Source organism: Scyliorhinus canicula, chromosome 6 (genome assembly GCF_902713615.1).
Source record: "Scyliorhinus canicula chromosome 6, sScyCan1.1, whole genome shotgun sequence".
Taxonomy (NCBI): Eukaryota; Metazoa; Chordata; class Chondrichthyes; order Carcharhiniformes; family Scyliorhinidae; genus Scyliorhinus; species Scyliorhinus canicula.
The window spans coordinates 35221552-35242322 of record NC_052151.1 but is presented as its reverse complement, the minus strand read 5'-3'; the positions used below and the strand labels follow the sequence as shown (position 1 = coordinate 35242322).

At 50.5% G+C, this 20771-nt stretch overlaps 1 protein-coding gene across 1 annotated transcript in view; it reads right to left on the bottom strand.

The window, feature by feature from the left end:
- Positions 1 to 18446, bottom strand: part of traf3ip2a (TRAF3 interacting protein 2a) — a 114104-nt gene extending 95658 nt beyond the window's left edge. Inside the window, exon 1 of the mRNA XM_038799146.1 lies at positions 18177 to 18446. Coding sequence (XP_038655074.1) covers positions 18177 to 18183 — 7 coding nt within the window. The 5' untranslated portion in view covers positions 18184 to 18446. The remainder of the gene's footprint in view (positions 1 to 18176) is intronic.
- Positions 18447 to 20771: the final 2325 nt, after the last annotated feature.

Genomic DNA, 20771 nt, shown 5'->3' with positions numbered 1-20771 from the left:
CGGGGGAGCCCAAACTTCCCCTCTAACTCACCCAGACTCGCAAACCTCCCATCCACAAACAGGTCCCTCAACCTCCTAAAACCTACCCTGTGCCAGCCAAGAAACCCGCCATCGATGCTCTCTGATACAAACCGGTGGTTCCCCCGTATCGGGGACTCCATCGAGCCCCCCACCTCCCCCTATGCCGTCTCCATTGCCCCCAAATTTTGAGGGTAGCCGCCACCACCGGGCCCGTGGTATACCTCGTTGGAGGGAGCGGCAACGGCGCCGTTACCAGCGCCTCCAGGCTCGTGTCCACGCAGGATGCCATCTCCATCCTCTTCCATGCTGCCCCTGCCCCGTCCATTACCCACTTACGCACCATCGCTGCGTTGGCAGCCCAATAGTACCCACAGAGGTTGGGCAACGCCAGCCCCCCCTATCCCTGCCCCGCTCCAAAAACACCCTTCTCACCCTCGGTGTCCCATGCGCCCATACAAATCCCGTAATACTCCTGTTGACCCTCCTAAAAAAGGCCTTCGGGATAAGGATGGGGAGGCACTGGAACAGGAACAAAAACCTCGGGAGCACCGTCATCTTGACGGACTGCACCCTGCCCGCCAGCGACAACATGTCCCATCTTTTAAACTCCTCCTCCATTTGCTCCACCAACATAGTGAGGTTAAGTTTGTGAAGGGCCCCCCAGCTCCTAGCCACCTGGACTCCCAGGTACCTAAAGCTCCTCCCTGCCCTTTTCAGTGGGAGCCTGCCAATCCCCTCCTCTTGATCCCCCGGGTGCACGACGAACAGCTCACTCTTACCCAGGTTGAGCTTGTACCCAGAAAAGCCCCCAAATTCCCGAAGAATCTTCATCACCTCCGGCATTCCCCCCACTGGGTCCGCCACATATAGCAACAAGTCATCTGCGTATAATGACACTCGGTGCTCCTCCCCACCCCGCACCAGGCCCCTCCAATTCCTCGACTCCCTCAACACCATGGCCAGGGGCTCAATTGCCAACATAAAGAGCAAGGGGGACAGGGGACACCACTGCCTCGTCCCCCGGTACAACCGAAAGTACTCTGATCTCCTCCTATTCGTGGCTACGCTCGCCATCAGGGCCTCATATAACAGCCTCACCCAACTGACAAACCCCTCCCCAAACCCAAACCTTTCCAGCACCTCCCACAAGTACCCCTACTCTACCCTACCAAAGGCCTTCTCCGCGTCTAATGCTACCACTATCTCCGCCTCCCCTTCTACCGCCGGCATCATTATAACATTCAGAAGCCTACGTATATGAAATGAAAATCGCTTATTGTCACAAGTTGGCTTCAATGAAGTTACTGTGAAAAGCCCCTAGTCACCACATTCCGGCGCCTGTTCGGGGAGGCTGGTACGGGAATTGAACCGTGCTGCTGGCCTGCCTTGGTCTGCTTTCAAAGCCAGCGATTTAGGCCTGCGCTAAACCAACACCATATTGGTGTTCAGCTGCCTTCCCTTCACAAACCCTGTCTGGTCCTCATGAATAACCCCCGGCACACAGTCCTCTATCCTTGTGGCCAAGATCTTCACCAACAGCTTGGCATCCACATTTAACAACGAGATCGGCCTATATGATCCACACTGCAGGGGGTCCTTGTCCCGTTTAAGGATCAAGGAAATCAGCGCCCGTGACATAGTCAGGGGCAAAGCCCCCCCTCCCTTGCCTCGTTAAAGATCCTAACCAACAGGGGGCCCAGCAGGTCTGCGTACATTTTATAAAATTCGACCGGGAACCCATCCGGCCCCGGCGCCTTCCCCGACTGCATGCTGCCTATCCCTTTGACCAGCTCCTCCAGCTCAATCGGCGCCCACAGCCCCGCTACCTGTCCCTCCTCCACCTTTGGAAATTTCAGCCTGTCCAAAAAGCGCCCCATTCCTCTCGCCTCCACCGGGGGCTCGGACCGGTACAATTCCCCATAAAAGTCCTTGAGGACCCCATTAATGTCCACCTCCCTTCGCACCACATTGCCTCCCCTATCCGTCACTCCACCAATCTCCCTAGCCGCGTCTCGCTTACGGAGCTGATGCGCCAGCATCCGACTCACTTTCTCCCCATATTCGTACACCGCTCCCTGTGCCTTCCTCCACTGAGCTTCCGCCTTTCTGGTGGTCAGCAACTTGGCCTGAAGGTTACGCCGCTCCCTCAGCAGTCCCTCCTCCGGAGTCTCCGAGTATCTCCTGTTCACCCTCACCATCTCCCCCACCAACCTCTCCCTCTCTCTTTGCTCTCCCCTCTCCCTATGGGCTCGGATGGAAATCAACTCCCCTCTAATCACCGCCTTCAATGCCTCCCAGACCGTCCCCACTCGAACCTCCCCATTATCATTGGCCTCTAAGTACCTCTTGATACACCCCCGAACCCGCCCGCCCACCTTCTCATCCGCCAGCAGTCCCACCTCCAGGCGCCAGAGCGGGCGCTGGTCCCTCTCCTCCCCCAGCTCAAGGTCTACCCAGTGTGGGGCATGATCCAAAATGACTATGGCCAAATACTCGGCATCCTCCACCCTCGAAATCAGCCCCCTGCTCAGAACAAAAAAATCGATCTGGGAATAGGCTTTATGCACGTGGGAGAAAAATGAATATGCCCTGGCCCTCGGCCTCGCGAACCTCCAAGGATCCACCCCTCCCATCTGATCCATAAACCCCCTCAACACCTTAGCCGCCACGGGCCTCCTGCCCGTCCTGGACATGGATCGATCCAATGAGGGATCCAGCACTGTGTTAAAGTCCTCCCCCCCCCCAGTATCAGGCCCCCCGTCTCTAGATCTAGATTGCGGCCCAACATGCGCCGCATAAAACCCGCATCGACCCAATTTGGGGCATAGACATTCACCAGCACCACCCGCTCCCCCTGTAACTTGCCGCTCACCATCACATACCTCCCTCCACTGTCAGCCACCACCTTGGTCGCCTCAAACGACACCCTTTTTCCCACCAGAATCGCCACCCCCGATTTTTTGCATCCAGCCCCGAATGAAACACCTGGCCTACCCAGCCCTTCCTCAGTCTAACCTGGTCCGCCACATTCAGGTGCATCTCCTGGAGCATAGCCACGTCCGCCTTCAGCCCCTTCAGGTGCATAAACACTCGGGCCCGTTTGATCGGCCCATTCAGCCCCCTCACATTCCAAATTATCAGCTGTATCAGGGGGCTCCCTGCCCCCCTCCCCTGTCGGCTAGCCATAACCCATCCCCTGCCCGCCCCAGGCCAGCGACCCCTGCTCTGCCCGTTCCCCACGGCGGCAAACCCCCACCCCGGCCCCCCCTGTATACTCCAGCTCCTTCCTGGCCATTTCAGCAGCAACCCGGTATCCCCCCCCCCCCCCCCCCCCCCCCCGGGACTAGGACCCCTCCCAGCCGCGTTACTCCCTCCGTACCTCCCTCCCGTGAGGCAGCTAACTTCTGCTGACCCCGGCAGCTCCCGCCACACCTCTGACCCCTCCCAACGTGGGGTTACTTCTCCTCCCCCAGACCTATCAGCAGACCCTCCTCCTCCTCCTCTCGCACGGGGGGGAAAAAAGCCCACGCTTCTCAGCTCCGACCCTGCCCCCATCCACCCTCGCGGGAAACAGAAGGAAAGCCCGCGCTTTCCCTCTGCCCGTCCCCGCCCACGCAAAAAAGACAGCACCCCACCCGCCCTAGAAACAACACACAACCAGCTTAAAACAGCATGAAACAGCATAAAACAGAGACCCTTCCCACCAAACGTTAACAGTTATTTACAAACCCCCGACCCTCAGTTAGAGTCCAACTTCTCGGCCCGCACAAAGGCCCACGCCTCCTCCGGGGACTCAAAATAAAAGTGCCGGTCCTTGTAAGTGACCCACAGACGCGCCGGCTGTAACATGCCAAACTTCACACTCTTTCTGTGGAGCACCGCCTTTGTCCGATTATACCCGGCCCTCCGCTTAGCCACCTCAGCACTCCAGCCCTGGTAGATCCGCACTACCGTGTTCTCCCACTTGCTGCTCCGCTCCTTCTTGGCCCACCTAAGCACGCACTCTCGGTCAACGAACCAGTGGAACTGCACCAGCACCGCCCGTGGCGGCTCATTCAGCTTGGGCCTCATGGCCAGTATTCTGTGGGCCTCCTCCAGCTCCAGGGGCCCCTGGAAGGACCCAGCTCCCATCAGCGAGTTCAGCAAAACGACCACATAGGCCCCCAGGTCTGACCCCTCCAGCCCCTCCATGAGGCCCAGGATCCGCAATTTTTTCCGCCTCGGCCGGTTCTCCATCTCCTCGAACTGCTCCTGCCACTTCTTCTGGAGCGCCTCATGCATCTCCACCTTTACCGCAAGGGCCGCGGCCTCATCCTCCCTTTCGGAGGCTTGTTGTCGGAGCTCCCGGATCTCCACCCCCTGGGCTGTCTGCGTCGCCAGCAGCTTGTCCGTATTCGCCTTTAGCGAGTCTAGCAGCTCCATTTTTAACTCCCGAAAACAGCGCTGGAGAATCTCCTGCTGCATCTCCGCCCACTGCCTCCATTCCTCGAGGCCTCCGCCGGCAGCCATCTTGATTTTCTTCCCCCGCTTTTTCTTAGGCGCTGTCACCGCTATTTTGCTGGCCCCGCTCCTGGTCAAGACCATAGACTACTGGGGATCCGCTGCAGACACGTTCCCACGTCGGGAACCGTCGAGCAAATACCGCTGGGGGCCCTTAAAAGAGCCCAAAAGTCCGTTCCTGGCGGGAGCTGCGGAACGTGCGGCTTAGCTCCACATAGCCGCAACCGGAAGTTCCCACTGCCCCGTCCTTTCACCGCATCACTGAGAAGGTGTCAGGAAAGGCACCAAAACAAAAAACTATTCTTTTCAACATTTTACTGAGTTTGACAACTGATTATATTCACAACTGAATTGGAGTTTTCAAGCTGTTCCAAGGGAATTAATGGTAAAATTGGGGTCATAATAATAATCTTTATTGTCACAAGCAGGCTTACATTAACAGTGAAGGGAAGTTACTGTGGAAAGCTCCTAGTCGCCACATTCCGGCACCTGTTCAGGTACAGAGGGAAAATTCAGAATGTCCAAATTACCTAACAAATACGTCTTTCGGGACTTGTGAGAGAGGAAACCGGAGCACCCAGAGGAAAGCCAAGCAGATACGGGGAGAAGGTGCAGACTCTGCACATAGTGAGCCAAGCTGGGACCCTGGAGCTGTGAAGCAATGGTGATAACCACTGTGCTATCATGCCACCCATGCATGGTGGAATAGATTTTAACTTGCTCAAAAACCATTCACTTTGAGTTAAAATTAGGCCTGGATGAGGTTGTGGGTGGGCCGAGTCCGAAAGGGATCTCAGTTTTATGTAGTCACTGATGATTGCTGAATACCATTTTTGGCAGCATCGAATTCATGACCTCCGGGTAAATATTTGCTTTACTAACTAGAAAGTGATTCTTTTCTCAGTCTGCAGTCTCTGATGTACTAGCCGATCTTAGCAGTGGGGTAGGAGGTTTGGGTAAATTATATGCGATCAGTGTGTCCAATTATTTCCATTCCCACAGCACACGGAATGGAAATGTCCACTGTCCCCTGTAAATCTGTGACAGAACACAAAAGGACATGGACTGATTTCCTCTTTGGAATCAACATACCCCTCACTGACTGTTCTAGCACTCACAATGAACCCATATCCTGCTGACATCCCAAATGGGGACATGACTAAGATCAAGGTTAATGCACATTCACAAGTCAGGCATTTGCGAGATGGGGAGATGGTCTGGTGCTAACCTAGATTAATGCAGGTTGGCAAGAGAGCCGGAGGAGACAAAATGGGAGTACAGCGAGTTGTTACGATCTAGAAGATAAGTTCATAAGGTTTGGACAGCACGGTAGCATAGTGGTTCGCACTGTGGTTTTACAGCTCCAGGGTCCCAGGTTCGATTCCCGGCTTGGGTCACTGTCTGTGCGGAGTCTACACGTTCTCCCCGTGTCTGCGTGGGTTTCCTCCGGGTGCTCCGGTTTCCTCCCACCGTCCAAAGATGTGCAGGTTAGGTGGATTGGGCATGCTAAATTGCCCTTAAGTGTCCAAAATAGGTTAGATGGGGTTACAGGGTTACGTTGGAAATGTGGGGATAGGGTGGAGGTGTGGGCTTAGGTAGGGTGCTCTTGCCAAGGGTCGGCGCAGACTCGATGGGCCGAATGGCCTGCTTCCGGACTGTAAAATCTATGATTCTATGATAGCAGATCAGAATTAGGCACCCAGAGGAAACCCACGCAGACACGGGGAGAACATGCAAACTCCATAGAGACAGTGACCCGAGGTCAAAATCGAACCTGGGTCCCTGATGTTGCGAGGCAGCAGTGCTAACCACTGTGTCGCCATGACGGTAAGCTATGAGGAGCCTACGAAGGCATATAGAGTCCTGGCTGGGAAATTGAGTTTTCTCACTAAATAATGAAACTAACTTGAACATTATGACTGGTTTACATTGCTGTTACACACTTAATCTTATATTGAACTATTCATTCCTTCTTGTGTAAAAGTGGCTGGGAGGTGACATGATGGGAAACCATGGTTTGGGTTTCATCGACCAAATGTTTTTCTGTCCAAAAGGTGGTTTAAAAGGAACCTCATGGTCAAAACGGCAACTTCAGCGGCAATCCCGCAGTGTAAAAGCAGACAGTTTTGCTGCGTGGGAACTAAAAGATACAAACACCTCCACAGAATCTCAGAAGCCCAGTGCGAGCTAGGGCCAAGACAAAATTGCGTGTCAAGGCCACCATCTTTTCGTTGCTTTGATCTGGCGCTAACATCGGAATGTTTAGGAGCTGATTAGTGTCAGAATGAGGGAAGCCAGAGATCTTGGGAGTTGGATGTGGCTTGGGCGGGGAAACTGTTTTGTGTTCAGGCCATTCAAATATGGGGTTAAATTGGTTTGTGTAGGCTGTGATAAGAAAGCATAACAAACGATACCCGGGACAGGGAAAGAAAGATATTTGACCAGAGGAGATTTAGGCCAACCCACAACGGACCCTCACAGAAGAATGGGGCTGTTAGGTGGACCAGTGATGCCCAGCGCAAACAGGAAACACAACACCATCGATCGTCGACTGCTGAGGGAGGGAGGGCGAGGTATGGGCGGGTGGGGGGTTTAATGCATTGGAGGGTTTTGTTACGGTTGTAAATTGTAAAATGTTGAAAATTTGGAATAAAAATACTTTAAAAAAACATTATGCTGCAGCTCATCAATATTCCTGGACTTTATTCCCTAGTCATTGTGTTGTTGATTTCATGTTATTGTCTTTTATCCTGACGGGGGTATGTGATGTTTGAGCACGAGAGTCGCTTGATATCTTGTTCTGGCAAAAACTATACTGAGTCAGTAATGTGACATGTGATTTGAGTATAGTCTTGCCTTTTTATTTAATGTGCTGTAATCCTTACATTTACAAAAGTGTATTTTAGACAGCCCCTTACCTCGCTATAGAGAAGATGAGTAGAGTCACTGCAGGGTGGGTGGGTGGATGGTTAATGTGGTGATGGGTGGTAAGGGTCAGACAAGTCCGCACTTGGATTGAGGAAAGCTCCCAGTTACAGATATCTGTATCGGGCTTTTATCGTGTATTTTTGTTACTTTGAGTCTTGATTTGGCAGAAGTAGTTTATCCTCAAATCTGTTTTAAGTTTGATACCTCTTATCCTAAGACTATGACCTCTTTCTAGAATGCTGACTGGGGCTGGTTTAGCTCACTGAGCTAAATCGCTGGCTTTTAAAGCAGACCCAGGCAGGCCAGCAGCACGGTTCGATTCCCGTACCAGCCTCCCCAGACAGGCAACGGAAAGTGGCAACTAGGGGCTTTTCACAGTGACTTCATTGAAGCCTACTCGTGACAATAAGCAATTTTCAATAAGCAGTAGCCGCTCCATGTCGACTTTATCCATACCTTTTATCACGTTGTGTATCTCAATTTGATCTCTGATGGATAGCGTTTTGACTTTCCAAATGTTATTACTTCCTTGATTTTTTTCAAAATTTAGATTACCCAATTTTTTCTCCAATGAAGCGGCAATTTAGCGTGGCCAATCCACCTTCTCTGCACATCTTTGGGTTGTGGGGGAGAAACCCACGCAAACACGGGGAGAATGTGCAAACTCCACACGGACAGTGACCCAGAGCCGGGATCGAACCTGGGACCTCGGCACCGTGAGGCAGCATTGCTAACCACTGCGCCACCGTGCTGCCCATTACTTCTTTGATAATGGATGCTAACAATTTCCCAACAACAAACATTGAACTAACTGGGCTGTAAATTCTCATAATCTACCTCCCTCCCTTTTTGAATAAGGGTGTTCCGTTAGCATTTTTCCAATTCACTGGAACCTTTCCCGTGTTCAGGGAATTTTCAAGTATTATAACCAATGGGTTAAATTGCAACTGCCACTGATTTGCCCATCTGACCAACCCGTCTACATCTTCCTGAAACTTAAGACTTTCTTCCTCACTATTAACCACCCTGCCAATCTTTGTGTTATCCGCAAATTTACTTATCATTTCCCTCCACCCCTCTCTCATATATATATCATTAATATAATAATTAATATAATTAAGAGACCCAGCACTGATCCCTGTGGTACGCCACTGGACACTTACCTCCAGTCACACAAACAGCCTTCTACCACCCCCCTTTGTCTCCTAGCACTAAACCAGCTTTGGGTGCAACTTGCCAAGTTACCCTGGAACCCATGTGCTTTTACCTTCTTTACCAGTTTCCCATGTGGGACCTTGTCAACAGCTTTGCTGAAAACTATATAAATGACATCAACTGCACTACCCTCATCTACACACCTGATCACTTTTTCGAAAAATTCAATCAAATTCGTTGGACAAGACCTCCCTCTGACAAAGCCATGCTGACTGTCCCTGATCAAAGCTTGCCTCTCTGATAGAAATTGACTTTTCTAGTCTATAACCATGAGAGTAAGGGGATATGATAGTGGTAAAAGGGTTAGATGGGAACTCATTAAGAATAATTAACTAAGGGCAGCACGGTGGCCTAGTGGTTAGCACAACCGCCTCACGGCGCTGAGGTCCCAGGCTCTGGGTCACTGTCCGTGTGGAGTTTGCACATTATCCCCGTGTCTGCGTGGGTTTCGCCCCCACAACCCAAAAATGTGCAGAGTAGGTGGATTGGCCACGCTAAATTGCCCCTTAATTGGAAAAAATAATTGGCTAATCTAAAAAAAAAGAATAATTAACTATAAGAACATAAGAACATAAGAACTAGGAGCAGGAGTAGGCCATCTGGCCCCTCGAGCCTGCTCCGCCATTCAATGAGATCATGGCTGATCTTTTGTGGACTCAGCTCCACTTTCCGGCCCGAACACCATAACCCTTAATCCCTTTATTCTTCAAAAAACTATCTATCTTTACCTTAAAAACATGTAATGAAGGAGCCTCAACTGCTTCACTGGGCAAGGAATTCCATAGATTCACAACCCTTTGGGTGAAGAAGTTCCTCCTAAACTCAGTTCTAAATCTACTTCCCCTTATTTTGAGGCTATGCCCCCTAGTTCTGCTGTCACCCGCCAGTGGAAACAACCTGCCCGCATCTATCCTATCTATTCCCTTCATAATTTTAAGTGTTTCTATAAGATCCCCCCTCATCCTTCTAAATTCCAACGAGTACAGTCCCAGTCTACTCAACCTCTCCTCATAATCCAACCCCTTCAACTCTGGGATTAACCTAGTGAATCTCCTCTGCACACCCTCCAGCGCCAGTACGTCCTTTCTCAAGTAAGGAGACCAAAACTGAACACAATACTCCAGGTGTGGCCGCACTAACACCTTATACAATTGCAACATAACCTCCCTAGTCTTAAACTCCATCCCTCTAGCAATGAAGGACAAAATTCCATTTGCCTTCTTAATCACCTGTTGCACTTGTAAACCAACCTTCTGTTACTCATGCACTAGCACACCCAAGTCTCTCTGAACAGCGGCATGCTTTAATATTTTATCGTTTAAATAATAATCCCGTTTGCTGTTATTCCTACCAAAATGGATAACCTCACATTTGTCAACATTGTATTCCATCTGCCAGACCCGAGCCCATTCACTTAACCTATCCAAATCCCTCTGCAGACTTCCAGTATCCTCTGCACTTTTCGCTTTACCACTCATCTTAGTGTCATCTGCAAACTTGGACACATTGCCCTTGGTCCCCAACTCCAAATCATCAATGTAAATTGTGAACAATTGTGGGCCCAACACGGATCCCTGAGGGACACCACTAGCTACTGATTGCCAACCAGAGAAACACCCATTTATCCCAACTCTTTGCTTTCTATTAATTAACCAATCCTCTATCCATGCTACTACTTTACCCTTAATGCCATGCATCTTTATCTTATGCAGCAACCTTTTGTGTGGCACCTTGTCAAAGGCTTTCTGGAAATCCAGATATACCACATCCATCGGCTCCCCGTTATCTACTGCACTGGTAATGTCCTCAAAAAATTCCACTAAATTAGTTAGGCACGACCTGCCTTTTACGAACCCATGCTGCGTCTGCCCAATGGGACAATTTCTATCCAGATGCCTCGCAATTTCTTCCTTGATGATAGATTCCAGCATCTTCCCTATTACCGAAGTTAAACTCACTGGCCTATAATTTCCTGCTTTCTGCCTACCTCCTTTTTTAAACAGTGGCGTCACGTTTGCTAATTTCCAATCCACCGGGACCACCCCAGAGTCTAGTGAATTTCGGTAAATTATCACTAGTGCATCTGCAATTTCCCTAGCCATCTCTTTTAGCACTCTGGGATGCATTCTATCAGGGCCAGGAGACTTGTCTACCTTTAGCCCCATTAGCTTGCCCATCACTCCCTCCTTAGTGATAACAATCGTCTCAAGGTCCTCACCTGTCATAGCCTCATTTCTATCAGTCACTGGCATGTTATTTGTGTCTTCCACTGTGAAGACCGACCCAAAAAACCTGTTCAGTTCCTCAGCCATTTCCTCATTTCCCATTATTAAAACTCCCTTCTCATCCTCTAAAGGACCAATATTTACCTTAGCCACTATAATCAGATTAAGCATTACGTGAGTGCTACAATAGCTGGGAATCCACGAAGGGTTAATCGAGATCATACACTTTAATTTCTGTAATTCCTTAGGTTTCACATTAGCAAGTTGCTTGAGGCTACAAGGTCAGTGACGTCAACTAGCTAAAAGGCCCCATTGTTGTACACAAGAACATAAGAACTAGGAGCAGGAGTAGGCCATCTGGCCCCTTGAGCCTGCTCCGCCATTCAACGAGATCATGGCTGATCTTTTGTGGACTCAGCTCCACTTTCAGGCCGGAACACCATAACCCTTAATCCCTTTATTCTTCAAAAAAAAATACAAGTAGCCCCGTTTCTATGGTAACAGCCAGTCTAGGGTGAGAGTGCCTTTACGAAAATAGTGTTTCTCTAATTAATGTTCGATGCAGGTGTGGATAATTTGGAAAATTGGCAAGCAATGGAATGGGAAATTTGCACCAATATTTTTAAAGACATATATCTCTTAAATTGATGAACAGACATTTTGGCCAAATTGAGCAAGTGATAAATTAGTTAAAGCCAATCAGAAGTAAAAAGAAGGCTAGACCTTAAGATAATAATCTCCTTAAGAATCACTTACCGGTATGGAAAAACCCATCCCGGATCACCCCACCTACACTTCTGAAACCTATTTCCTTTGCTGCTTGCTTTTGCTAATCACCATCTTTCTTTTGTTTAAAATCACTTAATTATTTTATCCTGTGTATTATGATTTGAAGAATTACTACGATCTGTAATTGAATGAAAACTCAACTACTGTATTCGCTAAAGACAATCAGTCTGGCTAGCTTGCTGCAGGACTAGTTGGAAACTTTGTAAATGTTGTATTGAAAGTAAGTTTACCAGTGGCACAGCTGACAAATAAAGTACAAGTGGACTTTGCCAAAAACCACAGCCTGAATCTCTGTTATTTGGGAACTGAGAAGGGACAAGGGATATCCAGGGTTCCGAATAGACACAGAAATCCATCACTCTCCAAGGGGGAGATTAACTTTCTCTCACAGAACTTTCTCCAATTATTTCCCTGCCACTGGCGTAGGGGAGGCAGTGTTGTAGTGGTATTGTAATCCAGAGACCAGGATTATCCTCGGAGGACCGGAGTTCCGATCCCACCATGGCAGATGGCAAAATTCGAATTCAATAAAAAATCTGGAATTAAAAGTCCGATGATGACCGTGGAATCAGTGTCGATTATTGTAAAAACCCATCTGGTTCACTAATACCCTTCAGGGAAGGAAATCTGCTGCCCTGACTGGCCTAAGGGGCTGTTTAGCTCACAGGGCTAATCGCTGGCTTTGAAAGCAGACCAAGGCAAGCCAGCAGCACGGTTCGATTCCCGTAACAGCCTCCCCGAACAGGCGCCGGAATGTGGCGACTAGGGGCTTTTCACAGTAACTTCATTGAAGCCTACTCGTGACAATAAGCGATTTTCATTTCATTTCACATGTGATTCCAGACCCACAGCAATGTGGTTGACTATCAAATGCCCTCTGAAATGGGGGTATTTAGGGATGGGCCCAGTCAGCGGCCCCATATCCCACAAGTGATTTTTAAAAAATGTGCCACACACAGGGGCTGGTTTAGCTCACTTGGCTAAATCGCTGGCTTTTAAAGCAGACCAAGCAGGCCAGCAGCATGGTTCGATTCCCGTACCAGCCTCCCCGAACAGGCGCCGGAAAATGACGAATAGGGGCTTTTCACAGTAACTTCGTTGAAGCCTACTCGTGACAATAAGCGATTTTCATTTAATTTTTTTCATTGTCACACTGATCTTTATTTTACTGGTTTATCTCCATCACTCTTCTTGAAAAGTGTAACCACATTGGCTGCCCCTCAGTCTTCTGGCGCCTACTCTGTGGCCAGGGAAGAATTAAAAAGTTGGGTCAGAGCCCCTGCAATTTCCTCCTTTGCCTCCCACAGCAGCCTGGGGTACAGCTCATCCGGGCCTGGGGATTTTATCCACTCTTCAGCCCACCAATACCTCCTCACTCCCTATTCAAGAACCTAACAGTCGGGCAGCACGGTGACGCAGTGGGTTAGCACTGCGGCCTCACGGCGCTGAGGTCCCAGGTTTGATCCCGGCCCCGGGTCACTGTCCGTGTGGAGTTTGCACATTCTCCCAGTGTTTGCGTGGGTTTCGCCCCCACAACCCAAAACGTGCAAGCTAGGTGGATTGGCCACTCTAAATTGCCCCTTAATTGGAAAAATGCTTGGGTACACTAAATTTATATTAAAAAAAAGAACAGTCACTCTCCCCGAAAGGGGCTGGTTTGGCTCACTGAGCTAAATCGCTGGCTTTTAAAGCAGACCAAGCAGGCCAGCAGCACGGTTCGATTCCCGTACCAGCCTCCCCGGACAGGCGCCGGAATGTGGCGACTAGGGGCTTTTCACAGTAACTTCATTGAAGCCTACTCGTGACAATAAGCGATTTTCATTTTTCATTTCATTTTTTTATTTCTGTACCTCCATCCTCCTCCTGACGAGTGAAGACACATGTGACATACTTGTTTAACACCCAATGTCCTCCGCCTTCACACACAGATTGCCCCCTTGGTCTCTAATGGGCCCTACTCTTTCCCTGGTTACACTCTTTCCCTCAATATGCTTCTAGAATATCTTGGGATTCTCCCTAATGCTACCCGCCAGTGCTTTTTCATGCCCCCCCCATGTTCTCCTAATTGCTTACTTAAATCCCCCTCTCACTTTTTATACTCCACTCTGTCTCTGTACCCACTAAAAAAAGCCTCTTTCTTTCTTATCCAGTCTGTCTATTACTAAACATTGGGGGTTCTCTGGGCTTGTTGCTCCTACATTTCACCCTAATGGGAACAACCTCTCCCCATTTCCTTTTTGAACGACCCCCACTGCTCTGCTGTAGATTTTACCACACAAAACTTTCCCCTGTTTTTTTGGGCCAAATCCTACCTTATTTTACCAGGAGCCACTTTTGCCAACTGGCCAATCTTCGCGACCCACGCCACGATCGCTTACTTTTAATGTGAAAGAGGAGCCACCTTGGTCCTTACGATCTCACTCCAATCAGGTTCACAGGAGGAGAGGGCAATGCGTATAGCAGTTGCAGACTTCCTTTGTGCGGTCTTCATCTTTGTAAAAATGGAAAATCCAACCTCGTACATGTAGGTCATCATGAAGGGCAATAGCAGCAAAATGCTTGTTTTACTCAGCACTGGATACTCCTGGGAGATGCTACTCCAGAATGCTGACAGCCTTGTGGGCTTTTGGTGTGTTTTTAATGTGCTGTCACAGGTCAGGTATAGCAGCATAGTCTTTTCATTTGGGGTCGGTTGTAAGTTAATAATTGGCCCTGGGGTCGCAAACTCAGAAGGAATTTTTCACCGACCACTTTTCTTTTTGAAACTTATCCTCTCATTTGCCAGTACTTTCCTGCATCCAGGACAAAGCAGCCCGCTTGATTGCTACCCCTTCCACAAACATTCAAACCCTCCGACGAACAGTGGCAGCCATGCCTCTACAAGATGCACTGCAGTAACTCACCAAGGTTCCATAGACAGCACCTTCCAAACACAAGACCACTACCATCTAGATTCTAGAAGGACAAGAGCACCAGATACCGGGGAATCCCACCACCTGGAGGTTCCCCTCCAAGTCACTCACCAACCCGAAATACATCACCGCTGTTTTACTTTCACTGGGAGAACATCCTGCAACTCCATCCCTAACAGCACAGTGGGTGTAACTACACGTCAAGGACTGCAGCGGTTCAAGAAGACAACTCACCACCACGCTCTGAAGGGAAACGAGGATGGGCAATAAATGCTGGCCCAACCAACCAGCGAAGCCCACATCCCATAAATGAAAAAAAAACACACATGGGCTTTGCATTGGCACAATTGACAAAACCATATTTCAGCAAATCACCTTTATACTGCTTTGTTCCCAAGTTAGGTTTCTTCTTGCTCTGTCCTGCCCTGGACTCTCCTGTTCAGCTCTCTCCAGCAGATTCAGGTGGGAGATCTGGCCAGTAGGTACACTTCCTCTTTATGTCTCTGGCTGTCTCTTCACTGTAACAAAACTATTCATTTTCACTGTCCTCTTGCCTTGCTTGCTAGCAGCAAGAAAATGGAAGGATTTCTCCTCTGTGATTTGGTGCCAAAAGCATGTACATACAGGGCACTTGGCATCAAGTGCACGTGACCTGCTCAGTGCTGCCACTAATGGCCGGATGACTGTACACCGCCCCATTTCCTTTAAAAGGTAGCAGCAACCGCCATTCTTAAAATAAATGCTGATGCGGCCATTGGTTGCTTCTCCAGCGATCAGGAGCACAGCGGGAACCCCGCGACGGATCACTCCGCGACCTACCCATGGGTCACAAACCGCACCTTGAAAAACACTGCTTTAAACCTATCTCACTGACCAGGTTTTTGGTCATCTGACCTGAATGTCCGTAGGTGGTCAGTTTGTTTCATAATACTTTGGTGAATCACTGTAATAACCCTCACGTGACCCAACTGGGATGAGCCAACTGATTTCCTCATGGGGCTCGTGGAAAAGAAGCTCACTCACCGAGGAGCAGAGGCCTAGCAGCTGGGGCTCGAGAACCAGATATTTAAAAGCCGGCCAGGATTGGGACCGGAACGATCGATAGGCCCGGCTGGGTCTGATGTGCTGTATTCCACGTTGCAGCCTTTTTTTTGTTTGACTAAATGAATCTTTGTTGTTAAAACTTTTTCTGGATTCCTGAGGATATCGTACTGGTGACGAGGAAAAATAGAACTCGAGACTGCGATTCAGGACAGCCGGACTGTGTTTGAATTCCGCCGTAGTAGAGCAAGGTCAGAGCAAGTTTAAAGATGCCACTTTTTGGGGGGGGGGGGGCGAGATGCTTTTGACACAAACGCAGAAGACTAGGCCCAGTACACTGAACGATACAGTAGTTCTTTCAGGCAAATGCAATTACAGGAGACGATCGATAAAAGGTAATATTTCTGACCGCCTGCAGAGCCCTAACCTTTAGCGTTATCAAAAGCCCGGCGGTCCCAGATTCAAAAACCTTCGACAAGCTGGTAGCACTTTGAGCAGCCTATTATGATCCCAAACCGTTGGTGGTACAGAGGTCCAGGGCAGAACAAACCCAGGTTGGGGGGGGGGGGGTGGGGGAGTGGAGAATTGGTCACGCATTTCTTGACTCGCCTACGCAAGCTGGCCGAGCATAGCGGCTGTGGGCCATCCCTTCCGGAGATACTGCAGGATCACCTCATGTGTGGCATAAACAACATGCGACCCAACGTAAGTTGCTGGTAGTACCTCCTTTGGATTTCAGAAAGGCCATGGAGTTGTCCCTCTCGCTTCAAACCGCTAGTCCCGGGGAACTCCAGGATGCTCATGTTTTGGTCGTGTACAAAGTTGGGGGTGGGGTTTCTGGGCAGAGGCTTTCAAGACTCTTGTCAGAAATGATGGGGGTGAGGATTTTGCCATACTTTTTGGTGGCGATTTTGGGCATTTCAGATCTGCTTGGGGGGGGGGGGGGGGAAAGATGTTGTGGCCTTCGCGTCTCTGAATGCCGGCGGCAACTTTTACCGAGCTGGGGGTCAGTGGCACGGTCAGGGGATCTCAGCGTGACTGGGGGATTTGCGTGAATTTTTTTAAACTGGAGATCAAGTTCGCTCTCAGGGGGTTGAAAGAGGTGATGCAAGATGGAGGCTCTTTCTGTAGTTATTTAAGGATTTATTGCTCGCCAGTGGGTGGAGGAGGAGGAGGAGGGGAGGGGAGGGGAGGGGGAGGGGAGGGTGTTGGGGTAGTTTAAGGGGGCAAGTTGACAAACCTGTTTGAAACTTGTTTATATTCACAGTAACTTCATTTGAAGTTTACTTGTGGCAATAAGCGATTTCTTCTTCTTCTTTATGCCATTGACTGTGTTTGGAATAGAATGTATATTTTTTTAAAACGGTACTATATCAATACACTTGAAACACACGGGCAGCACGGTAGCATTGTGGATAGCACAATCACTTCACAGTTCTAGGGTCCCAGGTTCGATTCCGGCTTGGGTCACTGTCTGTGCGGAGTCTGCACATCCTCCCTGTGTATGCGTGGGTTTCCTCCGGGTGCTCCGGTTTCCTCCCACAGTCCAAAGATGTGCAGGTTAGGTGGACTGGCCATGATAAATTGCCCTTAGTGTCCAAAAACTGCCCTTAGTGTTGGGTGGGGTTACTGGGTTATGGGGATAGGGTGGAGGTGTTGACCTTGGGTAGGGTGCTCTTTCCAAGAGCCGGTGCAGACTCGATGGGCTGAATGGCCTCCTTCTGCACTGTAAATTCTATATCAGGCCTGAAAACACCAACTGACCCTTACGGTCATGATGCACAGTGCCTTATGGCTAAATGTGACTTGCTACACTTTCCCCGTCCTCTCTTCGCCCCCATCCCAAACATGTCATCTCCTGGGTGAGGCAAAAAAAATAACAAAATCAGAGCCAACAGGGGGGAGGGGAACTGTGCAAGATTTTTTTTCTGCCCCCCCCCCCCCCCCTCCCCCTCCCCCTTCACGTGTTAGCAGCCAGTCCAGGGGGTGGCGCTAACCTTGCCCCAAGTCAATTCTTAATCCACTGGGTTAAGAAGCATGGTCGTTGAGTTAGTAAAATGTGGAAATGGCTACCCTCCCACAGACCAAAACTTTGCACAGGGGCCCTCCTTGTGCGGGGCAAACACTACCCCAGGGATTCAGGGACATGGAGTCCATGACACCCCTTGGCCACCTTCCAGGTGACAAAGACACCAGATGGCAAAGTTAACCACAGTCCAAAGACGAGGGGCCGTTTGACTGACTCCCTGTGTGAAGTGTGGAACACAAGGCCAGTCTGTCAATCAGGCTGCTCGATCTCATGTAAGAACGAGGCCTTTAAAAAAAAACAAATCCGATGCTCAAACTCTTAAAATAAGAAAAGCCTCTTGTGTTTAAAATGGAGTTCGGGCCAGTTGATTACCCTCATTCACTAGAAAGCTCCGTGCTGAGATGAGGCCAGCCTATCTCAGCTATGATAGAATTGTACAAGACAGATATGGGGGGGGGGGGGGGGAGCTTGAAGAGACTCAGTATGCCGCGGCCGGGGTGGATTCTCTGTCCTTACCTTGCATTGTAATGAAGGTGGCGATGCTCCTCTCACTTCTGTTGACAGCGGCAGGAAGGAGCAGAAATGTGCCTCAACCCGCCCTATGCAAATATGCTGCTGAGAAATTCCCAGCACAGCTCACACACCGAGCGCGACTGAGTGCAGCCCAAATTCCTGTGAATTTCCCTTCCGTTTCCTCATTCTGGGCGGAATCGGGATTAGTCACACCTGCTGGGGACGTGTCTGAAAACTTACTGTTCAACTCTGCTCTCTGCCTGCCCCAGCACTGACTCACATCTCCCACATGGAGCAGCAGGAGTGTCCCTCACTGAGGCATCACTCACCCTCACTCACTGACTCAGATCTCCCACATGTAGCAGCAGGAGAGTCCCTCACTGAGGCATCACTCACACTCACTCACTGACTCACATCTCCCACATGGTGCAGCAGGAGTGTCCCTCACTGAGGCATCACTCACACTCACTCACTGACTCAGATCTCCCACATGGAGCAGCAGGAGTGTCCCTCACTGAGGCATCACTCACATTCACTCACTCACTGACTCAGGTCTCCCACATGGAGCAGCAGGAGTGCCCCTCACTGAGGCATCACTCACACTCACTCACTCACTGACTCAGATCTCCCACATGGAGCAGCAGGAGAGCCCCTCACTGAGGCATCACTCACCCTCACTCACTGACTCAGATCTCCCACATGGAGCAGCAGGAGAGCCCCTCACTGAGGCATCACTCACTCACTGACTCAGATCTCCCACATGGAGCAGCAGGAGAGCCCCTCACTGAGGCATCACTCACCCTCACTCACTCACTGACTCAGATCTCCCACATGGAGCAGCAGGAGAGCCCCTCACTGAGGCATCACTCACCCTCACTCACTGACTCAGATCTCCCACATGGAGCAGCAGGAGAGCCCCTCACGGAGGCATCACTCACCCTCACTCACTGACTCAGATCTCCCACATGGAGCAGCAGGAGAGCCCCTCACGGAGGCATCACTCACCCTCACTCACTCACTGACTCAGATCTCCCACATGGAGCAGCAGGAGTGTCCCTCACGGAGGCATCACTCACCCTCACTCACTGACTCAGATCTCCCACATGGAGCAGCAGGAGTGTCCCTCACTGAGGCATCACACACTCATTCACTGACTCAGATCTCCCACATGGAGCAGCAGGAGTGTCCCTCACTGAGGCATCACTCACCCTCACTCACTGACTCAGATCTCCCACATGGAGCAGCAGGAGAGCCCCTCACTGAGGCATCACTCACCCTCACTCACTGACTCAGATCTCCCACATGGAGCAGCAGGAGAGCCCCTCACTGAGGCATCACTCACACTCACTCAGTGACTCAGATCTCCCACATGGAGCAGCAGGAGTGTCCCTCACTGAGGCATCACTCACCCTCACTCACTCACTGACTCAGATCTCCCACATGGAGCAGCAGGAGTGCCCCTCACTGAGGCATCACTCACCCTCACTCACTGACTCAGATCTCCCACATGGAGCAGCAGGAGAGAGCCCCTCACTGAGGCATCACTCACCCTCACTCACTGACTCAGATCTCCCACATGGAGCAGCAGGAGAGAGCCCCTCACTGAGGCATCACTCACCCTCACTCACTCAGATCTCCCACATGGAGCAGCAGGAGTGCCCCTCACTGAAGCATCACTCACCCCCACTCACTCACTGACTCAGATCTCCCACATGGAGCAGCAGGAGAGCCCCTCACTGAGGCATCACTCACCCTCACTCACTCACTGACTCAGATCTCCCACATGGAGCAGCAGGAGTGCCCCTCACTGAGGCATCACTCACCCTCACTCATTCACTGACTCAGATCTCCCACATGGAGCAGCAGGAGTGCCCCTCACTGAGGCATCACTCACCCTCACTCACTGACTCAGATCTCCCACATGGAGCAGCAGGAGAGAGCCCCTCACTGAGGCATCACTCACCCTCACTCACTGACTCAGATCTCCCACATGGAGCAGCAGGAGTGCCCCTCACTGAGGCATCACTCACCCTCACTCACTGACTCAGATCTCCCACATGGAGCATCAGGAGAGAGCCCCTCACAGGCATCACTCACCCTCACTCACTCACTGACTCAGATCTCCCACATGGAGCAGCAGGAGTGTCCCTCACTGAGGCATCACTCACCCTCACTCACTCACTGACTCAGATCTCCCACATGGAGCAGCAGGAGTGTCCCTCACTGAGGCATCACTCACCCTCACTCACTGACTCAGATCTCCCACATGGAGCAGCAGGAGTGCCCCTCACTGAGGCATCACTCACCCTCACTCACTCACTGACTCAGATCTCCCACATGGAGCAGCAGGAGAGAGCCCCTCACTGAGGCATCACTCACCCTCACTCACTGACTCAGATCTCCCACACGGAGCAGCAGGGGAGCCCCTCACTGAGGCATCACTCACACTCACTTACTGACTCAGATCTCCCACATGGAGCAGCAGGAGTGCCCCTCACTGAGGCATCACTCACCCTCACTCACTCACTGACTCAGATCTCCCACATGGAGCAGCAGGAGTGATCCTCACTGAGGCATCACTCACCCTCACTCACTCAC